Source organism: Triplophysa dalaica, chromosome 25 (assembly GCF_015846415.1).
Source record: "Triplophysa dalaica isolate WHDGS20190420 chromosome 25, ASM1584641v1, whole genome shotgun sequence".
Taxonomy (NCBI): Eukaryota; Metazoa; Chordata; class Actinopteri; order Cypriniformes; family Nemacheilidae; genus Triplophysa; species Triplophysa dalaica.
The window spans coordinates 9,264,798-9,291,917 of NC_079566.1; the positions used below are offsets into that span (position 1 = coordinate 9,264,798).

Consider the following 27,120-nt stretch of genomic DNA (forward strand, 5'->3'; position numbering starts at 1 on the left):
ATTAGGTATTAAATGAAATTTCATGTTTTGTGGGTTGCTTCCTGTGTTTAAGTTTGTCGCCATTTCTGTTGTCTTTGGCATAATTTTGCCCATAGTCCAATATTTTTTTTTTCAATAAAATTGCATGTGCATCCACTGGAAAGTGTGTATTAGCGACATTCAACACATCATGTCATTTGAGCTGGAAAGAAGCACCACAGACTGGCAGTGTTGTTTATTTGGCTGGTTCCTGGTATGATGGATAGGGATACAGAAACGCTTCATTGACCACTAACTTGTACATTTACATTTATTCATTTGGTAGATGCTTTTATCCAATGCGACTTACAATTAGTAGCGCATATAAACATTTTGTCAACACACCAAACAGTAGCATTAGTTACAATGCCATGCTAGTAGGAGGATTAAACGTGGAGCAAGCAAGGGAGAGATTTTTTTTTGTTCAAAAAAGACAAAGACTTGTTATTGTAAATCAATGTTGCCACCATATTGGAAAGGGCAAGACTGCACAGTGCTGTTGCAGGGTGAATGTAAACATTACTGTGTTTGTTTATCCAAAAAACTGCAGCTCTCCCTTATTTGTATAAGTTTAAAGGGTAGTGTTGCCTTGTCCAAAATGTATGTCCATGGTGCCAAGGATGTGTGCACAGTGCCACTCTGAACTTTGCTGCGGTGTGGTGTTGTACTTTTGGATTTGGCGTAAACAGTGTAAGTCTTGTACTATATGTGTTTAATTTTGTCTAGCAAAAACAATGGTTAATGTTTTGTTTGTTTTTAGTGTTGTGTTTGTTTTAAGTTTAATAAGATGAAAAAATCTAGGTCCTATAGGTACAAACAGACTTTTAACCACAGCAAACGTATATTGTTAGATGTATGACTGGCATTAATAAATACACATTCATTTTTTAGCAGAGCACATTGAGGCTCTATCTATCCTTTAAAGCTCATTGATTCTGTCAAAATTCAGATGGAGTGGAGTCTTTCTCTCTCTCTATCTTTCTCTCTCTCTCTCCATCTCTCTCTCTTACACACACACACACAGACTCTTCCATTTTTTAACCTCCTCATGCGTCCATTTCTTCTCCATCTTTCCCGTTCACTATTCCTCTTTGCACTCACTCTCTTAAAATCAATATTGATTATTATCTTTTAAGAGCCACGACGTCCAGTCTGTAGTACAGAGAGACAGGACACATTGCTGTATTTTATTTCATGTAATCATCATCATTTCTGCTGTGCAGGAGTTACTACTTATGAGTAAGTGTAAATTGCAAGAGAACTGGAGAAATGGATGATGTGAGGGTAATGAGTATGTGGATGAGAGGAAGGCACAAAACCTATAGGGCAGCCCGTATTGATTGCTTTTATGAAGTGAGGAGTGTGTTAAAGTCATATGGCAACTTTATAGGCTAAGTTTCCATTATAGTATATGCATTTGAATGATCATTTTAATTCAACTTGGTTGAGCGTAATTGTTGTACATTTTAACATTGATTATATTTAGTCTGTTTCAGAGTGATGTGTACTTTTCGATTCGAATGAGTGTACTTGTACATACGTGTGTATGTGTGTGTCCTTTTGTGGTTGGTGCTCCATCACACTGTTTCTGATTGGTTCATGATTACTATTGACACTCTGATGATAGACATGAATAAAAGTGACTGTGATGAGATAAGACGTTTACTAGGCTATCTCTCACCCACCTCAATTGCCCATAGTGTGTGTCTGTCTGTGAGTAACTACAGGACAGGCAGTCAGGGAATGAGAGCCGAGTGAAATGGCTCGGGAAAGAGATATGGGAGCTCATATTCAGTAGGTTTTCTAGCTGTCGCTGAAAAAGCTGCCGCAATTTGGCACTTTCAAAGTCTGTACAATCCATCAAAAAAGGGGGTGGGACTTAAACCTTATTGTTAATATACTAATTGGGGCCACTTATGAATTTTGCAATTGTAAGGGAACTGTAAATCCACTACTTGCGGTATGTGGTTTATGTTCTTGTCTGTTAAACTGACCCTAGATGTGTTATTTGAAAAGGGGATGATTTGGAGTTTGGTGAAAGAACATTTTCCAGTAGGAAAAATAAAGAGAGCGACAGACAGACAGAGGAGGGAGTAAAGCAGAGAAAGAAACTTAAGAGGTCAACTGATTGTAGAGAGACCTATAAAAGTTCCATTAACCTGTTCAGAGTTAAGAGCTTGTTCAACTCCACTACAGACTACTATCACAAACAGAACATCACCATAAAAACTAAACGCACATACACACATTACACACATCAGACCTCTGCTATCTCCAACACACTATATCTGGCCTAGCCACAAGTCCTGCATTTCCTCTGAATGAGTCATGACAAAGAGACGCCAGCGTGTACGTATTGAAGTGTAGGTGTTTGTATGTAAGGGATTTAATGTGCTTGACTCCCACACTCAAAATGATTGGCTTAAACACAAACAATGAGTTATCTTTAAAGTTTTGTGTCAAGAATCGAAACCCAGGTCCACCCCACATGGGTCCTGTCCTCTCTCTTTAATCCCCTTCCTTCCTGTTGTGTAAATCTTCCACCTTTTCATAAATCTATTCCTAATCCATCCAAGTGCAACTATCCTAACATACACTTGAATCCAGATGCATGATCCTGTTATTTTGTGCTTTTTATTTTACCCATGAGCATGTGTTTTATAAGCACAGCTCACTTGGTGATGGAAGATTCTTTTAGTGTCAGTAAAATAATACAATTATATATTCCCTTTGATCCCAGGGAATTGCACATACTCAGATGTATACAAATGTTTAGTATAATGCAATGTAAATCGCTTTGGATGAAAGTGACTGCCAAATGCATAAATGTAATGTAAATGCTATTCTTTTGTGTGAAAGTGTAGTTCGGGACACGTGAGCAATAAAAAACGTTGCTATGAAACAAAAATAAAGTCTGGTGTAGCTTTGTTATATTGTGTAAATTGCAGAGGTATTGACTATTATATAGATATTATTTCACTATTTCTGTGAATAAAAAAATCTTCCAATAACTTCAATTGTTGATGCGATGGTGCTTTTAAGTGATATTGTTGATAATTTTGTTGCTGCTCATCTTTCTACAAATTTTTTCTATGATTTTCTTTGTGATCTCTTTACATTTTTCAAATGAATACGTCATGATACTTGCTTGTTGCCATCTATATGTGATGATAGGAACAAAAATAAAGTTTCATATAGCTTCATAGAATCAAATAAAAGCTTAAGCGCAGTCAATGCACATAGCGTATGTCTTGAATCTCTAACAGCAGCGTGTAGAGGGGGAAAACCAGGACACCCCTGTCATGCGCCAATGATTCTCCTGTCAGAGCGTGCCTTGTCCTGTTGCCGTCTGGGGGTTGGGGGTTGGAGCATATCGGACACAAGTAAAAGGTCTAGATAGCTGTAATGAAAACACATCACTTGTTCCCTAGGCTGCGCCATCACACGCCTACAGTACTCGCATGCACACTTATCTACTTGCATAGAATTCTATACAAACATCATTTGTATATAAGTATTTTACCTTTATCGGAAACTTGGACATGATGACATAACATCATGTGTTTTAATATAACATTATTTTTCTTGAACAATTAAAGTGTATTCATTGATGTTTGTCAGCATGCATGTTCATATTTTACACTGGTTTGGATTTCTGATATAGGGCTAGGACAGGATGGGAAAACTCAGGGTCTGCAGTAGTTGTCATGCAGCTTGGCGGCATGGTTGCCGAGTAATAAAGCGTCGTGCTGTAAAATAAAACGAGGTGTGGAGAGAGCTGGAGAGCACTGCAAAGCCATTGGCTCTCTGAGCCATCATAAAACAATAACTCACTCCTATAAAACAAAGTGGTTATTAAATTATTTTAGACAATATCGCATGATTTGGGCACACTTCAACTGAGCGTTGCTGTTACTGCAGCAGGAGAAAATAAAGGGGTCTGGTAAAACAAATGGCAAGTTTAACAATATTGGCACTTAGCTATATACGTTCTTGTGGTACGAGGAGACAAAACAAACAATTACTTAATAAGGTTTAAGCTTTTAATACCAGCAAGTACGTGTTTATATGTTATTATAGAAACTAAATGTTGAGAGGTTGAATTTCACACACTAGTTTGCAGTTTCAGTAACGCATTGAGAAGCAATCTTTTATTACTTGTGTTAAATGATACATTTGGGGGTCACACCATGTTACTGATCTGTATTAACTGACTAGTGCCAGGACAAGGTAGGGAAGGTGTCACCCTTGAAATATTAGACAACCGTGATTGATATTTCATCATTTATAGCTCCAAATGATTTTAGTGGTTGTTGAAATATGGATGTTGTTTAAAAAGAGATTGTTTTTGCAATTTCTTTCATCATACTTCGAAATGACTTAAACCATGCGTCCCGGCAAATTAAACCTTTCCAAATCATCCAAATAACAATTTTATGGTATACTCGCCACATTCTCTGTGTACACTATATTTGAGTTAAAAGCAGATTTCTCTCTATATTGCCTAGCCATTAACACAACCCGATTTGCTTCAATTTGATACTTACAATAGATTGTAAAGCCATGATAAACCACAGACATCTAAGACTATTAGTGTGCCTCTGTAGGCATGAGAAATATAATGTTATAATCAATACAGAAAGGTTATATGTCCTAACTAAAGTGAGGGAACATGACATCTCTTGCAAAGGCTTATCATTAATTAGTTTTTATAGTAAGTTTTACAAGGTATCCTCTCAGTATTTTGATGACCAAGATAATAGAAACATTAATTCAGCTTGAGCTCCATCGATTAGCATTAATGATCTTGCATTTTGGGATTTAACGAAAATCAAAATATTTTTATTATAAGATAACATCAGAATACAAATGTGTATATAACTTCAGAAGCGTCTTGGTAGCTCAATTTATGTCTCTCATTTCATTTTCACAAATAAGAGTTTTTGGTGATTAAATTTTTATCAGACATATATTATATGTTACGTGTAAACAATTAACAACAAGCCCTAGATTCGCCCATAACTGTAAGATTAACAGACAAACAAGGCAAAATAAAGAGAAAGTCTGTGTAATTAGACATAACAGAAAATTGTAAGACACGTAGATATATGAGTAAACCAAGAGTATCTGGTACAGCATTGCTTCAGCATGTCCGTGAGAGTTTCAGTGAGGTCAGAATTTTTTACTTCTATCTCTGTGTTTTTGTAATTATTAAATTAATTAGAATATTTTAGAAGGAACAGGTACTCATTCTAATTCACCAGGATGATGTGGAACTATTTATATGTTTTGATGTCATCTTAATCAGTAATTGAATGATTCATATGTTGTCTTTGCAGACCAGCCAACAGGAGAGATTTAGACTTTATTCTGAACATTGACCAGATTGTCCACATTTATAAATGAAAAATGAATTAAATGGAAATGAAAAGTGTGGGGCCATCGACCGGCTGCTCCTCTGATATGTGAATCCATCAGTATAGGCAATGAAGAAGCTGTGAGCAACTATTGCAAATTCAAGCTCTTGGAAATGGCCACAATAGATCTATAACAAACGGCAGCTGAGAGAATGAAAGGGTGTAGCTGTAGGAGAATAACTAGGTGATTACAAATATAATTTTGTATGTCTCTGTGGTAAAATGGATGTGTATATTTTCAATTAAAGGCTGAACAATAATGAGCTAATAGACACATATTTTTATTGACCATATATCTTTGATAAATGTGTTTTTGTTTCAGTCTGAGCTAAAGACTGCTGACAGTGAAAGCCTTAACCGATTGAAAATAAAGCAAGACAAGTTAAGCTTTATGAGAGTGTTTATGTACAGGACTGAGTTGCTTCTTTTTGTCAATAGATACTTGGAAGATAATGCATGACAAAAGTCAAGTTTGACATATTTTTTTAAGCTGAAATACAAAACCTGATCTTTCATTAAGACATGTTAGAGAAATGCTTGAAACAATGACGATGACCTAAAGTGAAAAAATAAAAATGATTAAAAAAAGATTTTGGTAAATGTAGCCATGCTCCATACTCTAGGTGCCCCAGGCCCAACTGTTAACACTGGTGTATGATAATATAATTATGTAACCTGAGTTGCGGGTAGAATATGTAAATGAAATGAGGTTTGCAAGAGCTATTAAGCCAATTGTGTACCAATAAAATAGGCTATTCCATGTATGCTTGATTTCCATTGAATAAATTATAAGGGTCGATGTTGTCTTCTTACCTAACGTTACGTTGTTTCTTCCGTTTGAAAGAAACGGTCTTCGATGCACCGTAAATAACGTTGATAGACACCAGTAGTATGACTTTCACATACGATGTGATTGATTTAATGTGACCTCTGCTTTCTTAATGCTATTGGATGGCTATTAAAGCAGATGAAGGCTCAGATTGTCCCGTGCACTTGTGCATTAATTCCCCATTCATCATCATTAGCCGGTGAGCGGTCTATTCACGCCCATCTCTGCCTTTTGTAAATGATAACGTAAACAGGGTTTTAAACAGTCGTCGGCTTGATATGGTCTAAATAGACCCAGCGACACATGCGTAATACCGCACCAGCCTGTCTCTCAAGAAAAAGCAAACGAGATGTCAAATCTCATTCTCGCAATTCTAACATTCATCTGTATCCCTCTTGTTTTTCAAGTGCTTTTGGTGTGTTGTATTTATACAGATTATTTTTATTTATTTGTTTGCCTTTTTATTTTCAGATGGTAGCCCTAACCTAATGCACGTGACCACATATACTAAATAATCTGTCACACAGGACAGATTGTGCGCTGAGAATAAGACTGCTTGGTGTAACGGAGGTAGACACTGAAATAACTATAAAATGAGAGAATATATTTATCCTGCGTTTCAATTGGTGCAGGTAAACTGGCTGCGGAACGCGCAGAAAATGTCGCATTTTAAGTAGGCCTATCCAACAAAAATGTATTAGACAGTGGTAAACTATCACCTCTGTGATATTTATAGTTTTCTTGTTCTTTTTAAAAGTGGTATTATTATTCATTGTCAATTTAGTCGCTGGTCATTTTCCTACCTGCGCCTTTAGTGATTTAATGTAAGGCAGAGCATAAATCCGTTTTTGAATTAACTGCCCCGTTTAAATGGCGGAGTATTCCAAACATATGCATTTTAATCAACTTGGTCACACTTACAAGAACTGCTTCTAATAAGGCCATCAATCACATGCTCAACCAGGACCTTCTGGCGTAGGCTCGTGTGTTTTTTATGTTGGGGGTGGATTGGCTGGATCGGAGGGTGGTTGAATTGTTTGGGCAGGCGATCACTAGAATTGTATAAAGGTAAATATTTCAATATTATTATATAATTTCAACCCATCTAAATTGTGATAAAAATATATTGAAGGCATTGTAAAGAACATAAATATAGGTCTATATAAAAGAAACAGCTAGATGTTATTTTATTTTTCTATAAATAGAATCCAATAAGAATATCTAAAACTGCAAAATATTTTATTTTTCATTAATATTCTCGCTTTTTTATTGGTAAGTGTGTCACATACATCCAATATGCATACCTTCTGTTTTATCTCTAAAAGCCTCAATTTGCCGTTCCAAGTGCCACAAATACGCGGCCAGCCCAGCTAATTAGCGTGAGTTGATTGGTAAGGTTGAAGGCACAATTGATCTTTAGCATTCCAATATCTCCTCAAGACATTTTATGTCTTTCTTTCTATTAACAGCCCCAGAATATGGCTTGTGCAAGCGGTACCTGGGGACTCCTTAACTGTCAAAAACTGTATGTCGAAGCTATTAGATGGCATCGTTTAAGTGTTCCACATGGCAACGGAATTGGTGTCCATGTTTGAAACGAAGTTGACAACGCTGTGCAATTTAAGATCATACCAATATTGTAATTTATGTTCAGGTTTAGATATTAAATTATTTCCCTTGTTTTGACTTTTAGTTCTAGTTTCTTCACGAGACTAGAGTCCTACATCTGGAAAAATACACCTGTAAATACCTCATCAAAATAAGCCTGCATATTGCATCATAATTAATACGACAACATTGCCTTGAATCATAATTGTGGTCTTTTGGAATGACCGGTAGAACATTTGTGTGTTTGGTTTAAAATAAAGTTTATTATAAAATTCCGTTTAATCAGAACAGTACTGACCCCTTTCTCGCATTTACCACAATCAAAATCAACCTCACTTCCAAATGTTCGAGAAAACACGAATATGTGAAATGTACATTAATTTAAAAAATGGATGATGAAAAGAAAATCAGTATACATGTAAATACAACGAAATAAATAATGTTGTCTGCTGTTCATGAAAATACAATTATTTATGTTCAATGTAACCCTATTTATGTTTCATTTACTTCTGTGTGCGTGCATTTATTGTATAGTGAGCTTGATAAGACAATAGCAATTCGGAATGAGGATGGCACGAGATGGGTTGAAGGGGTAAGCGTATTCGTATGACGGGATGCTGGTGAGACTGGGATCTCTGCTTTGCCAGTTAGACAGGCATCTCAGGCTTGCCCCAATTTGCCGCAAGTGATTGTCCAAGGGATCTCTTGCGCGTCTTCTCCCGTCGAGCATTGCATTGAGCTTCTTAATCCGCTCCCCTGGCGCCTTGTTACCGGTTTGGCAGACAAGTTTCTGAGCGTGCAGCATTATCATTAATTCAACATTCAAAATTTCTCCCATCCGAATACATCACTCCTTAATTTCCCTCGCATCTGCACATTTCGCTTTGCTACCGGGACCGGGTGTTGGTGGAGAAATAATGAGCCAACCGTGCTCGGTTAACAAATCCCCTTGTTAAAAAGCAAGATGAAAAACATCGTTTTAATATGAAAGAAACGTCATGTGGGTCAATTTGTACGTATGTATAAGAGTATAGGCCTATACATTACTGTTATGATAAGCATTTGCGCTATTCTCCAGCCATTAAAATTTGTATAAATAAATATGACATTTTGTTAATAGGTTTTACTTCAAATGTAATTGCTTTAATATAAGATCTCCGTGAAGAACATCTAATCCAAAGATAGTTTTAAACAAGAAGTCCGTGGCCTACATAAAGAAGGCTTTGCTTGCACAATATGTAGCTTCTTCACTAGAACATCCAGTTTTGAAACCTTATTAAGCAGATTGCTTTTGTGTTGTGCGCAGTGCGTTGGGTTGTTCATGCGTTGAATTATTAATTAAATATTGCCAGAGTTCCCAAAGTTGATCCGGATAGTGTCCGAAGAATTCGTAGCCCTTGATATTCTTATCTCGTCAGTGGCACTTCCTCTCTCTGGTCCAAAGAGACTGCAGATGATTTGCTGAGAACTGCGGGAGAGAAAGTAAGGAAGGCCTCAGTCCGGGTCGTGGGTGAACAAGAGAAGTCTGCGTTGTTGGACCTCTGTGGGAGCCCGTTTGACTGACTGGCAGCATGACAAGCAAGGCAGGAGCATGGGCTTCCCCCGGGACCAAGCCCATGACCCGGGCTGGGGTACAGTGATGGGTGTCTAAAGGCGCACAGCAGGTCAGGACGCGGGTATGGATGCGAAAGAACGCGAAAACTGTCCAGCGAGCGCAGAGGGTTGGTGAATGGATTCCCGGTGACAGAGGCGGAACCTGGCACACCGCTTAGTGGAGAGTAGTAAGGTAGAGGAAGATGTGATTGAAATGGATAGGGCAGGCTGCCTGTGGCTGCAGCATGGCTCATCATATAGGTGTAAAAGGCGGGGTCCGCGGGATGCGGCCATGTCATAGCCAGCCGCTGTCTTTTATCCTTCATGCGACGGTTCTGGAACCAAACCTTAAACCAAAATGAGCAAATTAGTGAATGAGGCCTAATCCACATAACAGCCATATTTTAATATGAAATCTTATGCATGTGAATTAATTGTTTAACAATATATTTTCTTCTTTTTGTAATTTAAATATTCTAATAGTTCACGGCTGTATAAATTGGTTTGTTCATTTTGTTCGTAAACAACGAAAATTTAATGGTGCATAGATCATGATAAACTCTGTGGAAATGTATTTCACCCTAATCAAAACATTCATCAAAATGTTTTGTCTACGTTTATAAATGTTATTATAGGTTAGCGAGTAAAATTATCCAAATAAAGAAAAATATGCTCGGAGGTTGACCTTTTTCCGCTGTCGGAGAAGTTATCATACAAAAGATAAAAGATTCCTCCTGAACAGAAAATATTCAACCATTTTCTCAAATATATTCTTATTGGTTACATTCATTTGAACAAACAACACACCCTAATGGAAAGAGGTGACCTATAGTAATGATAATATGGGAGCGCAACCATCTGGTTTTGCATGATGTTGAAGGTAAACCAGGAGCTCTTGCTCCGTCACCAAGGTCAACACACAGTATTGACATAACTAGGCCTAAATGTAAACCAACATCTTTTATTATTAATTCCTAAAGGGTTGCTATAAAATGTAATAGAACAATACATTACCTTTATGGTTGTTTCCGGTAAATTTAGGGAAGCCGCCAACTCGCACCTGCGTGGCCTGGACACGTAATTTTCCCGGTAAAACTCTTTCTCCAGTCGTCCTATCTGCTCCCTCGTGAAAGCTGTTCGATAACGTCTCATCTGATCAGAACCGTAGCTGAGAGACCCAGGGCCTGAACCCAATATATTGTTATCCACGCTGAGATCTTTACCGTGGTTCGGCGAGCTCGTTCCCAGTCCTTACAAAAACAAACATGACTGATTTTAACACTTAATATAAATTACAAATTATTTATCTATGCCAGATTATAAAAAAGCACACCATATACGGTCTCAATGGATAATCTTTTCTAGTTGCATTATTATTTTTCTTAAAACAAATGGTAGGCTAATGTTTTTTTTCCGAATCAATATGGTGTTTTTATTATGTGGAAGATGACGCAGAGGCAGTCTAAATAATGGCGTAGACTAGTAATCCATAGAAGAAATGATAAATAAATTAAGGAAAATATGCAAAAACATTTTGCATAATTCTTTTGTATGATTGTGCATTCTATTTAAATCCTTATTTATTTTGCACTATTGAAATTATATTTTTTTGAAAATATACATTTAGTCTGAACTATGGGACAAATATGCACATAGGGGCTGCAGAGAAGCATTTGAAAAAATAATGTAATCCTATTTACAAGAAACTACGCCTTCCTGAGCATCGTTTTTTGTAATAGAGCCAATTATTCCACTAAACAAAAACGGAAATTGCTGAGTTTTCTGTTACATGACATGAAGTCAACTTAAATGACTGGACGCAACACCAAACTGTGGCATTGTTATGGACTCATTCAAAATCTTGCAATAAATTAATAGGTGATGACAATCTTACACATGGTTTTATTGTTTTTATTAACGCAATTATTCGTATTAATAAAAAGTAAACAATAATGAAGTCATCGTTTTGTTTACCTTGTCCACTTGGGTAATCCATGCTCTCTGGGGTACAGCTGACATCTATTTCTTCATAGAGGTCTGATTCCGCATCTGAGCTGCTGCTGTCTTTGTTAGGGATGTCTGACAACTCTCTGTCCGGCGCAGAGTGCTTACTGTCAAGCGCCATATCTCCGCACTTTGCGATACGTTGTCCCTTAATCGCTTCATCTAGGTTTCGCGAAAAAGGCACGGAGCCGGGGCTTAGGCTGTTCTGGTGAATCGGTTTGTCCGTGTGCTCCCGCATGGGGTCTCCAGTAGCCTCCGACACATTTGAGCCAGTTCTGCCATTCTGACCACCCTCAGCGCGCAACAGCATGTCCTTACTGATGTCCATAACCGATAGATGAAAGCAGGCGAGCAAGTTTCCCGGTGCTTGTTAAGCTAGGTTGGATCACAAAACGCAGACGATGAGCTGTGCGATGCAAGCGCTCGAGAGTGCTGCACAAGCTCTGGGAGGGAACACCATTGCCCTCTCTCTCCTCCAGCGCTGTCATTCTTAATAGGGCAGTCGTCATAATAGATAGCTCAGTGACGCCACGCGTCGATATGGAGTGAATAAACAGCGGGGGAGTATAGACAGAGGGTGAATTTAAGGCTACTTCACACAAAACATGAGCTGAACAGACCCAGGACAAAAGCGGCACCAAATCTCTCGCGTTACTGTTCAAGTGAATGTTTTCAAAGGGATATCTTGGCTAGTATAGTTTAAGTGACTTCATTCCGACACATTTGCCATACTGATCAACCTTTCTGCCTTTTTTGTATAAAAAACGATTCAAATCCACACTAAATCCGTTTCTCATTGGTCGTCACAAATTATACCATGATAAATTGTAATAATTTTGCTGAATACCACTCAAATGTAACAATATCATACTGCTAAAATATCTTTCGACAAAGGCTTAAGCATTTTTTAATATTCATCTATATTTTGGATGGGAGAAAAACAACTGATTTCAATTATCGAGGACAGTAACGGTTTGAATATATGGTAAAACCCTATCTATTATCTTCTTGTCTTGCGCACACTTGAATAAGAAATAGTCATAATGGTAGACTTCAGGAATATATTAGCACATGTTCTTCTCCGATCACAGTCACAGAACACATTCAGTGCGCGTTGAAAGACGTCAGATTGAATGAGAATATTCAAAAGATGTGGAGGACTGTCTTTCATTCAGCAGCGTAATTTGAACTGTACACGTTCCATTTCATCTCTAAGCGTCATGCTCTCCAGCACCATATTATTCCTCATTTCTCCCGCCCTAACGCGGTCTTCCAAAGTGGTGTCAAGTAAGGTGCAAAAAGGTCAAGTCTCCGTGACCAGGAGTGAGAATAACAGACTATTTGACATTTAATTAGATTTGTTTGAATCGGGGCGACAACGCATACCCTCACCGCCTGGTGGAATTAAGGCGCGGCTTTCCAGTTTCATTAAAGTTAGTATTAAACGTTTTTATTTGAACGTTCCAAGTTTTCATTGATTGCAGTCCATATTTAATAGAGTCTTTAATTACTACACGACGTAAGTAATAAAGTTATATAAATATTTGTTTGCCAATACTATTTCGAAATCTTGGCCACCAAAACATGCCCATAATGTGTTGTTGCATGAGTTCATGGTCAAAGATATTGTCCACTGTGAAAAAAGTCTATTATTTACGAATTTAATTAAAAGATTTTGCAATATATTTCCCAGAGTGTCAGTAAGGTCGTCGAGGGTGCTTTCATTCTGACTTATTTTACATTTAGTCATTTAGCAGACGCTTTTATCCAAAGCGAATTACAGGTGGGGTAAGCAATTGAAGCAAGCCATTTTGTTATGTCTTCAAGAGAAGGAAATTAAAATCACTGAAATTGACATAGTGCCAAATACTGTTTAGTTTTTATTCATATAGGAAAACAAAACTTTAGAGACCTTTGCTTTTGTACTGCTCCAGGAGACGAATCTGTCGGAGACATACAAAGATAACGCAGTGTGCTTGCTTTTCGGGAGGAGGCCGCACCCTCCCCCTCTTTGATGTCAGAGTTTCAACTGTAAAAATTCACTACAAGCCATTATGAAGTTGAATAGTTTTAAAGAATATAGCAAACGAGGCTTTGAACTTTATATTACTTTTCAACCAAAATTGCTTTCATCGTTTTCGGTGGCGTAATACAGCCCGCTACAACTATGTGGCTTTTCTTTTAACCGCACTTAACAACACCGATGATGCGCCACAGAGTCAGCAATAGCATCATAACCTACTGGGATGTAATTAGCTCAACTTCTTTATCTTAATTACACCCTAACCACAGGTCGCTCTGCAAACAGAAACGTTCGGAACAATGTTCTTAACTATTGCAATACTTATGCTGTATTGCTTTCTAATGTATCTTGGAGATTACGCAGAAAGTAATGTAAATTAAAAGGGGGTCAGTCAAGTCATTTGTTAACCTATCATGTTTGTGTGTTTCTACAAGGTTGATGAGAGTTTTCATAGGATATTATTGATTACCAAGCCATTCATAGTAATTTCGGGATTCTCAAAAAGGATATATTTGTGTGTTTTGAAGAATATCACTTTGAACCGAAGGTCTAAGTGTCAACAAATCAACACTGCGTCTTCTCCGTCTTTCTCCAGGTTGTTTCTTCTCTCTCTCAGCGCATGGGAAACGGGATTTTTTATAAGTGTTTCAGCAAACAACCGCCCTGTTTTATATGAGAGCAAGTGGATAGCGTACGCATATTGGAAAGTGACGTCACAAGCTCGATTTGTGTGGACGTTGTGACACTTCTTCTCTGAGCTGTCCTCGTGCGCCCTCACCCGTTAGAACAGATAAGAGCACATTCTCTCTCTGCCTTCCTTTCTCTGTCTTTTCAATTTCCAAGTATCCAGTTTCGTACTGATTCTTTTAACACACAGTATCGCCAAACTATAAATATACATACATATCTCCCGCTCTTGTTTGGAGTCATGTTTGGTTTCCAAAACAGACCTACTCTTTAGATTAATAACGATATCTAGATAAATGTATATCGTTGAAACAGATAATTTGACTGTTGGAAACTTGCCTTTTGACTCTTACACAGAACATGTATTTACCAAGTTTTATTTAATCAGACTAGATATTATCTGTTTAAACCGATAGAACTTGATTTTGGAGTATGTCTCGTGAACATGGACTCTGGCATTCCGTGGATCTCGTTTTGTGTACATTCCTTAACCACCAATAAACCTTTTGTGGGCGGTCTTTGCGGTTGTCCTTGAACTTTACACATTAAGATAATGGTCATTTCTCTTGTGGAAAGAACACCCTCTTTAAAGAGTGTTTTTCTGGATTACTACATCTGAACGCAGTTTTAAGGCTTTCGAGATGGGCATGTTTGCGTGAACTATATCAATTAGTTTTTAGGCTAGGCCTGCCTTTTTATATGTGGCATATTTCTGTACGCACTCTAGCAAATGTTACATTTACAGACTCAATATAAATGTAAAATTTAAACAGACTACTAGATTATAAATTAGAATTATCTCCAAGTGCTCACTTGGGTTATTGATCAGTTTTTAAACCATCAACATTATTGTAAACATGTCTAGTTTAGAATTAAACTCTAAATACAAATATTTAAAATGAGAAAAAAGCCCTAAAGGTAAACCTAAAGGTAAAGGGTATGCAGTTTTTCTCACGTCTTTTAAAAAGCCCACCATATACCTTTTAGTTTTTTTTATTTGTACTTCAAGATTAACGTCACCTATGCATTTGATTTATAAATTGATGTCCATTGTTAAACTTTCCTTTTTGTGATCAAACAATTTCTATTAAGCCTTCGGTCTCCAAAATGCATTAAACAGTCCATTTTTAATTATAAAATTATAGCATGTACAGTCTCACGAAGGAACACAAACGAATTTTTGATTTCTCAAATTACTTAAAATAATGTTAAACGATTCATTAAACAGTTGCTTAAACGTATATTAATCCACGTGTTAGGTACCAAGTCATTTGTACTGTGACAACATTTATGGCTTTAAATAAAACTGTAGGGATTTATACTTTAAAGTATATTAAGTAAATGTGGAAAGGTGAAAGTGGTTCCAACGCTATTACGTATACATAAACGAGAAACCAATAGGCATTATGAATGAAAATATATATTTTAGTGGTTCAAGTCTGCATGGTGGCCACCGTGAATGTCACATCCGAGACAATGCGGATTTACGAGGGATAACAAGGGTTGATTCCTGATTTTAGTAGGATAGCTAAGAGAATCTTAGCTATCCATTTTATTCTTTCGATTGTGCTCTAGGATTAAATAACATAATTGTTTATATAATGAGGGTGATCGGTATCACTTTACAAAAGTGCTGTATTGTTAACAGTTGGTTAATGCATCTTCTACAGAACTTATTCATTTTAGTTCAATTTAATTGATATATTTACTAATACGTGTTTTTTAAGCAAACGTCGTAACTGTAAACAGTTAATGCAAAACGAATATGAATAATTGCATTGCCAATAACTAACAATAACAAGGATTAATGCATGTTGAAACACCGAAACACCATATTGCTTTTTGCTAGTTCATTTTAGTTAATACATTTACTAATGTGAACAAATACAAACTTAAAATGACTTCTAGATCCGCCTCTAGTACTTTCCACATGTCCTCTCGATGTTTAACAACAGTGTCCAACTTGAACTTGACCATGGCTTACACAGACTGTATTCTCAGCTCTTGGTACCTTTTAAGTTCCAGAGGATTCTTTTGCTTTTTAAATGTGGGCATTGTTAGAAGTATGCAATGTAAAGCTTTCTAAATAAAATGCAGAATGCACACAAACGCATTGCCATTAGAGAAACATTTCCATCATATACAGTTCTTAAGGAAACGCACTTTTCATTCATCTTATAATCTTCTACAACTTAAGTTTAATTATAATTGAATATTTTTTACTTTAGAATTCTAATATAGATAGTTTGCGCGAAATTTAAGGGGTTTAGTTTTACTCAAATTCTCCCCCCAACATTTTAACGACTTTCCTAAATATGTTCAATAACTTTCAGGACAATAAAAATTGCCTTTTTACAAACATTTAAAATGATGACGTATCATAACTGATATAGGTAAAATGTGTTAACGTTAACACCGAGGTGATGAAGTGGGCCTATCACGCATGCAGTACATTGCTCGATTTAACATTGAGTAGTCACTTTCACATCATTGTATCATCTTTACGCTCATTTGTACTTTAAGGTGCTCTGTTCTTAGTAGACAAGTACGCCATACTTGATATACTGATCTCCTTCTGTGTAGCATTGAGATAACATAACACACTAGGCTACATGTGCTTTCATCTTGAGCTTGTTTTTCCTCAATATTTCAATATCAATTTGGCAGCCATTTTTTTTCAAAGTGGCTTTTACATACAAAAAAGCCACTTTGACACTCTTTACATACAACATACAAAAAAACAATGTGACCCGGAAAAAGAATCCATAATTCTGAGTTTCGTTAACAGTTTAGCCACATGCGCTACGTGATTAATGAAGAAATGTAAGATTATTAGGATAAAAGAGACGCAGTGTACTGTTTAAATACGAAATGTAATAATGTAAATGTATGATTTACATTATATGTATTCTGGATGGTTTCAGCCCATATGGTTAGATCAAATACATACAAACACAACCATGTGCTCAAACAACCAAGTATTTTGTGTGTATAGCACAATTGTTTATATACAAATTTCAGGAAGAGCACGGAAAGCATTTTTTCCTAAGAGAAAAATAAATCTTATTATTTAAATGAATCATTTAAAATGCAGATTAGTGTAAAATCGATAGCCTTTTATTTTCCTTTTAGGCTACTTATTAATGTAATAATGATCCAACAAAATTAAGAAACTGCTAAGCTATCATTAATATCTGACGTATTTTTGCACAAAAAAATAGTTGACTCTATATTATTTAATATGCATAATGCGTCTATGCCCAGAAATCAGAGACAATGTAGGATTATAAACGCAACTTCTGAGCTTGGTTGCTATACTGCATAACATAAATAGTGGTTCGTGGCTATCTTGAAAGCAAAATACGGATTTCAGTAGTTGAGGCAAACAAGATAAAAATGTTTTAAAGATATTAAAAATAAATACCAAATAATATGTATTTACTCTTGCGTTGCTTTTCAAATACAGTCGTTAGGCTTTCGATGTTTTTGACATTAACTGGAAAAGAAACATTTATATACTCAATAATATAATATTGAGAAATGTATTATGACACCTTGCTAGGATTGCCGTTAACTCACTTTAATCTTAGCTTTTATCTAAGCCAACACTCTTCCTAGTGCTCCTCAATATTCAGAATAAAGTTTAATTTAAACTCTTGCATTTGCATTCTACAACTTAAATTGCAGTGCACTTGGTGAAATATCATGTATCCCCTGTTTCAAATATTTTATGACAAAATGATTCTGTAGCTTTAATTTCAATGTTAAGTCAAGTCTTAAACATAGAAACAAATGCGTTTTTATTTGTTTACACTTCAAACGTTCGATTGCTTCAGAATTTTTATTACAATGCCAATGACTACGTTTATGATGTGGAAAATATTAAAAAACGAAAAAAAACTCACGGTTCAAATGGCCGGATATCATTCATCAATTAAATAGTGTTAATGTCGTGGATTGTTGTCTATTTTGGTGTAAAATGTATCGATAAAAATTTAAATGTTGCAACTGTTGAGCAATCAATCAACACAAATCTATTTACCTACTAAGATAATTAAAAGTAGTTGAATAAAAGGGTTCGTTCCGATATCGTTTTTTTCTTAAAAATAATAATGACAGCATTTTAGCGCGTACATATTCGAACGCTCATTGTTCGAGATTCCTGCAATACAGTTCTGACTATTTCCTTTCGATCTTAACAAATCACAAGCAAATGTAGAAAAATACAACACAATAATTTCGTTGCATTTGAAAAGGAGCTTTTATTTCAGATGGGAATGAAACCGCCGGACATCAATTTAATTCGACACTGTTCACTCCTTACCGAAATACACGGTTTGCAAAGGGATTACAATGTTTCCTTTGCATTCAATTCTACGTCTATTTGTTCAGAATCAAAGGAAAAGCGTGTGAAATTGTACATTCGTTCATTACAGATTTGCTAACATTTAGAATACAAAGTGGCATGGCCAGTTAAATTCTTAAAAAGTAAAAAGCTTTGAGGCATCTCATTCATCACAGATTTCTCACCATTCGACTCTTCTCCTTTGTAAACCCTTTAGGCTGACCATCAAAATCTGAATAGGCCAACAGGCACAGCGTCGCGGCCAGACGGCAACTTTCAACTTGACCTTGGCCTGCAGACACGTCAGCCCATGCACGTAAAATGCAAAGACGTATACAGGGGGTGTTCTCTGTCTCCGCATCTTGTAAACAAAACGGAAGCCGCCGCAGCAGGAGAACAGGCCACGTTTAAAAAATGGACCTTTTCTTTTGCTGCCAGTACTTACTACCCGTTTTCGGCATCGAAATGTCTATCCTCGTTCGATATAGCAGCATGCGTGCACAGTGCATCCATAGCCGTGGAATCCTCATAATTTTTTGTTTGAAGAATAAAGCACATTTTTGACGAGGCAAAAGCTAGTCCAATATTAAGGGAGTGATCATTAGTTTCTTTTGGATGACGTAAATTGATACATACGCCCATCATTAAGCTGTTATATTGAACACAAAAACAGCATAATATATTCTAAACAATATTTAGGGTGTCAGATTACAAGAAAAACAATATCTTTGAAATCATAGGTCTACAGTTGAAGCAGCATGTAGCCTTTCATGTTAAGTATATAGGGCCACCGAAAATTCACAACGGCAGAAACTTGGTTATAACAAAGATTTTGTGTTTTTTTTAAAGATGAAGTGAAATAATTAATATGCAGTACACATACAAAATCATGAAATGTATTATTTTTATTAGCTGTAGTACTGTTGCATAACAGCAATAATGTCACCTTTTAGACATAATAAACAAGACTTTCAATAAACTGGAAAAAGAGGAAATTATTTGGAGTACAACAGCATGGAACGCATTCATCATGTTCCTTCTCTACTCACGCATCCCTTTAAGGCTTCTTTAAACGTATAAAGATCTTTGATAGATAGTCATAGTCATCTCAAAGCATTTGTGCTCCATTTAATTGCTAGCACTTGAACTGATTATCGTTCGCTTTTGCATATCACATGACCAGTTTTAAGCCAATGGAGTCGTGCATCTAGATATGCACGGGGTGCGTCAGAGTCGCTTGACTCTCGCAGAATCGACTGTCTTCTCTTTTCAGTCTCAGGGCTTTTCAAAAAAGAGCCACAAGTCTCCATGTCCGACGGGCTATGACAACGTCACTTATACTTCGCCCGCGCTGGATTGATCCGATCATGTTTCTCTATGATAACGGCGGTGGTCTGGACGAATCTGGAAAAAACATGGACGGGTTCACGGGGGGCAACTTCTCTCCGAGTCCTTGCAGGAATTTGATGGCTCATCCTGGCTCTCTTGCGCCCAGCGCTGCGTATCCGTCTAGCGAAGTAGCTGCAGCAGGAGCGGGTGAGCCTGGCAAGCAATGCAGCCCCTGTTCAGCCGTTCAGGGATCGGCAAGCGCTTCACTCTCCTACGGGTATTTCGGTGGCGGAGGATATTACCCTTGCCGAATGTCACACCATCACGGGGCCGGTGGCGGTGTTAAAACATGTGCCCAGTCCCCCGCGTCTGCCTCGCCGTATGGGGAAAAATTCATGGACACGTCCGCTTCGACAGGCGAAGATTACACCACCTCGCGCGCCAAAGAGTTTGCCTTCTATTCAAGCTACGCCTCGAACCCTTACCAGCCAGTTTCAAGTTACCTGGATGTCCCTGTGGTCCAGGCAATGAGCGGGCCTGCAGAGCAGCGGCACGAGACCCTATTACCTATGGAGAGTTACCAACCTTGGGCTATCACGGCGAGTAGCTGGAACGGACAGGTCTACTGCACCAAAGAACAGCCACAGACGGGACATCTATGGAAGTCGTCTGTACCAGGTAAAGACAACAGATTTTGTAATATTAAATAGATTTTATTTAAATAATTTATTAATACGCATAGCAAAACACATTTACAATATAATAAATTTCTCTTTTATCGTAACATCAGTGTGTACCCTGCGCCAACCATTATTGGAAACAAGTTCCTTGTTTTCCAAATTCCACACATTTGAACATATTTACTAAATGTTTTCTCATCAGAAACAGTATCTCATGGAGGATCAGACGGCAGCTCTTATCGACGTGGGAGAAAGAAACGCGTTCCATACACAAAGGTTCAGCTAAAGGAACTTGAACGCGAATATGGCACCAACAAGTTCATCACCAAAGATAAACGCAGACGGATATCCACTCAGACCAATCTGTCTGAACGACAGGTTACTATCTGGTTCCAGAACCGACGGGTAAAGGAGAAAAAGGTCGTCAATAAATTAAAAACCAGCAGTTAGCTTGACTCTGGATAAATTAGGGGACAACGATCGCCCACACACTCAAATATGTGTTTCAGAGTTATGAAACAATAGACGTTTATTAGACGAATATTTGTTTCTCCTGGACTACTGCTCTGAATACACTTTGGATCGGACAGGGTTGAATGGTGACGCGGTGCGTCATTTTGACGCCGCACCAGGTGTTGGCGAAAACTGTATGGCCATATTCCCAACTCAGGACAAAAGAGGCCGACATATACCTGTTGTGTTGTGATTATTTACTTCTCGAGCAATATCTATGTTCAAAAATAATTTTGAATTTACGCCCCTGTAACTCTATTAGCATGGTTTGAGTCGATTCAGTCTTCAATGACGTCCAGTGTCAGTCTATTTGAAATGTAATTAAAATATCTTTTTTCTTCGCCTCATGCTGGATAATATGAGGTATGGACCCAGATGTTTATCATATTAATGTGTGGTTATTTCACTGCCAAATAGGCTAGGCCTACACTATAAAATTACTGTGTGTTGGAATAGCTTTGTGTTTTGTCGTTGTATTTGTGTTTCTCAAAAATCCGTCCTAATAAAACATTGATAAGAAAACAATGCAAGAAGACGTTATATATATATTACATATTTTACCACACTAGACGACATCGAAAAATCACAAAAAAACTACAAATAAAAATTCTCGAACATAAATTTGATTTAAACACATCGGTCACAATTTTTGTAAACGTCAGATGTTCAAAAAGAAAGTGATTTGTTGGATGGGATGGTGCGTAAAGTGTTTTTATGGACTGCATTACCAAATATATTAGTATTCAATCTGTGATATCTCTTTATGTCTTTAGAATGTAACAAGAAATAATACATTGTATGTGCTTTGAGCCGTGGGCAAGATAATGGCGAGAACGGTAGAACAATGGCGCCATCTTCCGTTGGACGTTTGTAAGTGGAAGTAGATGATCTTGGTCGTGCACAACCACGAACAGTTCCAGCTGTAGGCTACTTGTCTACACAGTTGCTTGTCCTAATTTAGTACCACCAAATTCAAGTTTAGGCCTACCTGTTTTAGAGAAAAGTTTTAATAAACGTAAAACATGCTTTTTCTTAAACATTTTAGTAGTTTTTGTAACTGCCATTGTTGTAGACGATTGAACATTGATTGTATCATTGAAGTTAAAGACTGATAAACTGAAATACATCGTCCAAATTATACAAAATAAATGTATTTAGTTCTGAGATTAAGATTATTTTTGCTTTTAGAAATTGACAGCGACATAAAGTAATAACGTTTCTAATCTCGTTTTTTTTTTGACATACACAGCCATTCAAAATATAAGCGTCACTTATTTGTTTCATGTCAACGGTTTTTTCCACAGTTTAGAATAATTGTAAACTCATCAAAACTATTGAATAACACACGTGTCGGAATTGTGTGGTGACTTAAAATGTTGGCTACATTTACAATTACAATTTACGTTTTATTGAATAATTTCAGTGTATTCACCCTTTGCCTGAAGTTTTTTAAAAATGTTATCTTGGCATTAAATCAACTTTTTGAGGCCTCACCTTGGGATACTTTTAAAAAATGATTGAAAGAGTTCCATGTTTGCTGCATTGCTAAATTATTCGTGGCCCTGCCTGTGAAAACCCAACTAAAGTCATTTATGTTAACTATTGGTTGCTAAAAAATCGTCCGACATAAAGAACATTTTGTAAAAAACAATCTTGATATAGGCTTTTTAATATTGACAGTATTTCTAATATCTATATCATAGTGAAATTGATTATTGTACAATAATGAATAAATAAAATAAATGTCAAACTTTTGTGCTGCTGATCTCACAATTACATTATGAGTTGATTCACATTTGGTCCAAGTCATCCATGTTAAAAACGTTTTTAAATAAAAAAAAATGTTTTGTAATAAAGACATTCACATGTTGGCACAATCATATTTTTGTTATCAATAATACTTTCAAACATTTAACCATACCCTTTTAGATCAAACGCTTTATAAGATTATACTTAAATTTATCGACGTGTAGTGTCAATGGAATTGTTATCTCAAATTACAATTTAAACAAAACCTTTTTACACGAAATCTTAATTCTGTTATATACTGAAGTTTGGTTTTCTTTTGTGTTTTTTTAAGAACTGTTTGAATATATCTATATATATATATTATTTGCAAAAAAGGTTATGGTTTAGCGAGGTAAAATGCATTTGTTGTATTTCTTCCTTTTTTTGTCAAAAAAAGTTAAACCACGCGCAGAGAAACATACTTTAAAAAAATAAAGACTTTTGGATTTGCAGATACTTATGGTTAGGCTACTCTTTTGATTAGCGAAATAAAACAGAAACTAATTTTATGAAGTTAATTTGCATAGGCCTTTTTTGTCGCAGGTATACAATTGTGTCGATTATATTGTTCCAATCTTACCATAAAAACGGTAGTGTATTAGAACTAAATTAGGCCTACAAACAAACATAATGAAAATGTAAAAAATCTGACAGTTTTTCCTTAGTTTTGACAAAAGCAATATTTTAACATCGAATGGAGACCGCTTCTCCTTGCAAAATCATAAAGCAGTGCATGCATCATACATGTAGTAATGGTCTTTTAATTATAATTTAATTTTGCAGCTGTTTGCTTTTTATGTAAACAAATAAATGTATCACGTCTGTGTGTGTGTTTCTGTTGTGTTCACGTAATGTCTTCTAGAGTCCACAACTCATTTGCTTATTAGTAACGGTGGTGTCTGGCGCCATCTACAGAACAAAAAGTAAACAGCATCTACAAGATCGTGTTTGCTTTTCGTTTTGCTGGAAGTGCAAATTCGAGACTATATTTTATGGATCTCAGTACCAGCTACTAAACAAATCCTTGTTTGTTCAAATAGATTGAATTTGATTTGTCTTTCAGAACCCGTTTCTGACGTATTAGACTTTGACTGTCTTTTAATATAATAACGATGTCGTGGAAATGGCCTAAATTCAGTCATGGGACCCTAGATGGGTAAAATATTTAACATTTTTAAACCATAGATGCAGAAAATCGCACTATTTATATGTACAAATAAAATTTGTACGGCAATTATTAGAGATTTTACCCAATTTAATTATTCGTTTTACATAACATTTATAACTTACTTTGACCATATGCTTACATGTTTATACGTTTCAAACATATGGAGATTTCTAAGCAAAAGTCATTGTGTGAATTGAGAGAGATTGGAGAATTACTACAACTGGCACGGGTCTCTCTCAGGTTTCATTTCTTTGCGTCGGTGTAAGGGTTAAAGCTCGGGGTGGTCGTCTAGACAATGAAAGCCAAGGCCATATAGAAAGTTTTAAGCGAACGTCTGGTTTAGTTAATTCATTAGTTAAAACATATTTGGGCTACTTCCTTAGCTCGCTATGACGTGGAAATTTAAGTGTGCTGCGTATTTTTTATTTTTAAATTCGTACGGCCTACTTTAAATTGTAAATAGAAAGAGAAGGGATTATTCGAAAATGTTTTTCAACATTTTTCTAAGGAAAGAAAAGAGACAAAATGTTCTATGGTAAAAATTGTGCTGTGCTATTTGAATTACTTCCCAAAAGTAGGTGCCTGCGGCTTTCCTCTATACCATTTCTTTGTTCCTTCAAATTGTTTAATTGAAATTATATATCTCATTTTATTACTTTCTTTTAGTATTATTTGTTGTCAAATTTATAACAAAAAATTTAAAATATTCGCCTATATTCTTATTGTTTGGAATATTTGCTTAGAACTAATCTGTACAAAAAGTTACATTACTATTAAAGAGCCTACATTTCGAAAGAAACGAAGTGGCAGATTTTTTTATTATCAAATTGATAATTCAAATTGTAGATCTCATCTCATTACTTTCGCTTATTATTAATTCTTGACACGTTAATAACAAAATGTAAAAATATTAGTGTGTATTTTAATTTTTCAGATGAATTGCTTAGACCTAATAGAATTTTAAACTGTACAAAACGCTACATAACAATTAAAGACAGTATAGCCTACATTTTGAAAGAAAGGAAGTGCCAGAATTTAACCAATAACATTTGCACTAATGTTACTTCTCAATGACTACAATTAGGAGCAATTACAAGTCGAAATTAAAGTCTTAACAATGGCCTTAATAAAAAATACAACTAATAATAATGTAAGGTTAATATAGGCCTATCAGGACACCAACGATCATTTTTAAATAATAGATAAGAAGGTTTATAAACATTTTTCTTTCTTTAAATTGTCTTTAATTACGTTTTTTTTGTGCTGTAATTTTGTATTATTATTATAATTGACTAAAAATACTTATCTCTAGTAATTGCGCTTATCTGCATTACTATAATGCTGATCCCCCATGTCCAAATGTGTCCACACGATTCCAAATAGTGACTTAAAATATCTCGGCCATTCCCTTAAGTTCCATACCCCCTGCAGTCTGCATTCAAAACATGACTTCACAATAGGGCCTATATTCTTCTGTATTGTTACACTGAGAACGTGTTTTCGTGCTGTGTGTGATAAGATGTTTGATATGTTGATTTGTTATTTATTCCAAGTTCCAAGCCCACTGTCTGATTTTTCCGTAGTTGTCACGTTATATTTATATTGATCTTCCTGTAGTGAAGTTTCCTGTAAAGTCTTTGAAAGTTACTTGACGTGAAAGCGACAATTCTGGAATTTCATCCGGGGCATACAGTGGCTTGCGTGGCGTCCTTTTTTTCCAGACTTGCGTGGTGGGCGGTAGCCCGTCCCCCTCCCCGAACTTGAAGTCGACCGTAAAGCCAAGTGTGTGCGGTAACTTTGAAAGAGGGGGGAGGGGATGTGTCCCCAACAACAAACTTTACATAAAATCATGGAGGAAAGACTAAAAGAAAAACATGAGAATGAGACATTAAGACACAATTATTAGAAATGGTGCAATATTTTAGGTAATTTGTGATGATCGAATGTTTATATTTCTGCATCCATATAACCTTTTTTTATTTTCTTGTTATTATTTCTGCTTTTTAGTAGTCTTACCTTAATCTGAACTTCTTGAGACGAATAAAGTGCTGGCTTTGGCTGGAGTATGCTGGCACATCTGTGTTGTTGACTCATCTGATCAGCCTCGTTCTGTTGGCCTATAGTGAATAATGTCGTAAATTAAATTGGAGTTACACCTGACTCTTTATCGCACGTTTCCGTTGTACTCGGTCGCCAAATTACTGCTGAAATCTGTCCAAGACCAGGCACAGAATTTGTCAAATTGACGATGAGGTGGAGCCTCTGGTCTCAAGGACACCGAATTCAGTTTCTGTTATTTTTCTATATCTGAGAAAGGCCCAATCATTAACTTTAGTTAATATTGTTTTAACAACACTAATCTTTAAAATCACTAATAATTCATATAAACATCAGATTACCGAAAATTATGAGAGGCTCGTGTCACTCACCTCCGTGCGTGTTCCTCGGCATGTATGGCCTAATCCAGGTTTAGACCCACGGTTGGATTTATTTATTGTGTCAAATAAACAGGGTTGGAGCTGAAGCAAAAAATGTTAAACTCTATATTAAAAAGGACATGGCAAATATTTAAAATGGAAATAATTTTTCATTTTCAATGTTTCATTTGATTTAATTTTCACTGTCATTAAAAGCTCGATATTTTATCTCACAAAGTGGTCCTCGTATAGGCTTACTATATAATTCCTTCTCCTCATACATGAATAGATCTTGGTTTAATGAATAGCTCGAACACAACAGGAATAGCAGAAAGTGGAGATTGAGATGACTCCACGGATTCCTGCGAGTCATACCGCAGCAATAAAAAATACGTAGCCTATTTTAGACTAAAATACTGATGGAAAAAAGATATATTTATTAATGTTTTGAAGTAGCCTATGAATTTCTGGTCGCATTGATGTTATTCGTCATTTTAAAACAGGCTATAAAAACAAACATGCCCTGTAAAAATCTGATTCAAATTATTTGTAAAGAAAATTAGTGTATTTCGAAATCTTGTTGCACAGTGTAGCCCACCATTACAGTACACATGGGTTTGTAATTGGTAGATATTGTTGTTAAACAGGAAGAGAGCGACCTGTCAATTTCTTTTTTAGATCACGTGACCTTGGCCTCGGTC

General features: G+C 36.3%; 2 protein-coding genes across 2 annotated transcripts; one reads left to right on the forward strand and one right to left on the reverse strand.

The window, feature by feature from the left end:
• Window positions 1–9,272: 9,272 nt before the first annotated feature.
• On the reverse strand, window positions 9,273–11,797 carry evx1 (even-skipped homeobox 1). The gene is made up of 3 exons (XM_056741840.1): window positions 11,440–11,797; window positions 10,480–10,715; window positions 9,273–9,812 (listed from the first exon to the last, which is right to left on the reverse strand). The coding sequence occupies exons 1-3, from the start codon at window positions 11,795–11,797 to the stop codon at window positions 9,279–9,281; spliced, it is 1,128 nt and encodes a 375-aa protein (XP_056597818.1). The 3' UTR covers window positions 9,273–9,278.
• Window positions 11,798–19,814: 8,017 nt separating this feature from the next.
• hoxa13a (homeobox A13a) lies at window positions 19,815–22,538 on the forward strand. Its single transcript, XM_056741475.1, has 2 exons — window positions 19,815–20,531; window positions 20,736–22,538. The coding sequence occupies exons 1-2, from the start codon at window positions 19,847–19,849 to the stop codon at window positions 20,981–20,983; spliced, it is 933 nt and encodes a 310-aa protein (XP_056597453.1). The 5' UTR covers window positions 19,815–19,846; the 3' UTR covers window positions 20,984–22,538.
• The last annotated feature ends 4,582 nt before the right edge of the window (window positions 22,539–27,120 follow it).

Bases quoted from the DNA above. Each gene is read 5' to 3' on its own strand.
- evx1 (XM_056741840.1), bottom strand. From the start codon at position 11,797: ATGGACATCAGTAAGGACATGCTGTTGCGCGCTGAGGGTGGTCAGAAT. The intron at 10,716-11,439 runs GTAAACAAAACG...TGTTTTTGTAAG, and splicing joins GGATTACCCAAGTGGACAAG to GACTGGGAACGAGCTCGCCG. The intron at 9,813-10,479 runs GTAATGTATTGT...TTTTGGTTTAAG, and splicing joins TACCGGAAACAACCATAAAG to GTTTGGTTCCAGAACCGTCG.
- hoxa13a (XM_056741475.1), top strand. From the start codon at position 19,847: ATGACAACGTCACTTATACTTCGCCCGCGCTGGATTGATCCGATCATG. The intron at 20,532-20,735 runs GTAAAGACAACA...TTTTCTCATCAG, and splicing joins ATGGAAGTCGTCTGTACCAG to AAACAGTATCTCATGGAGGA.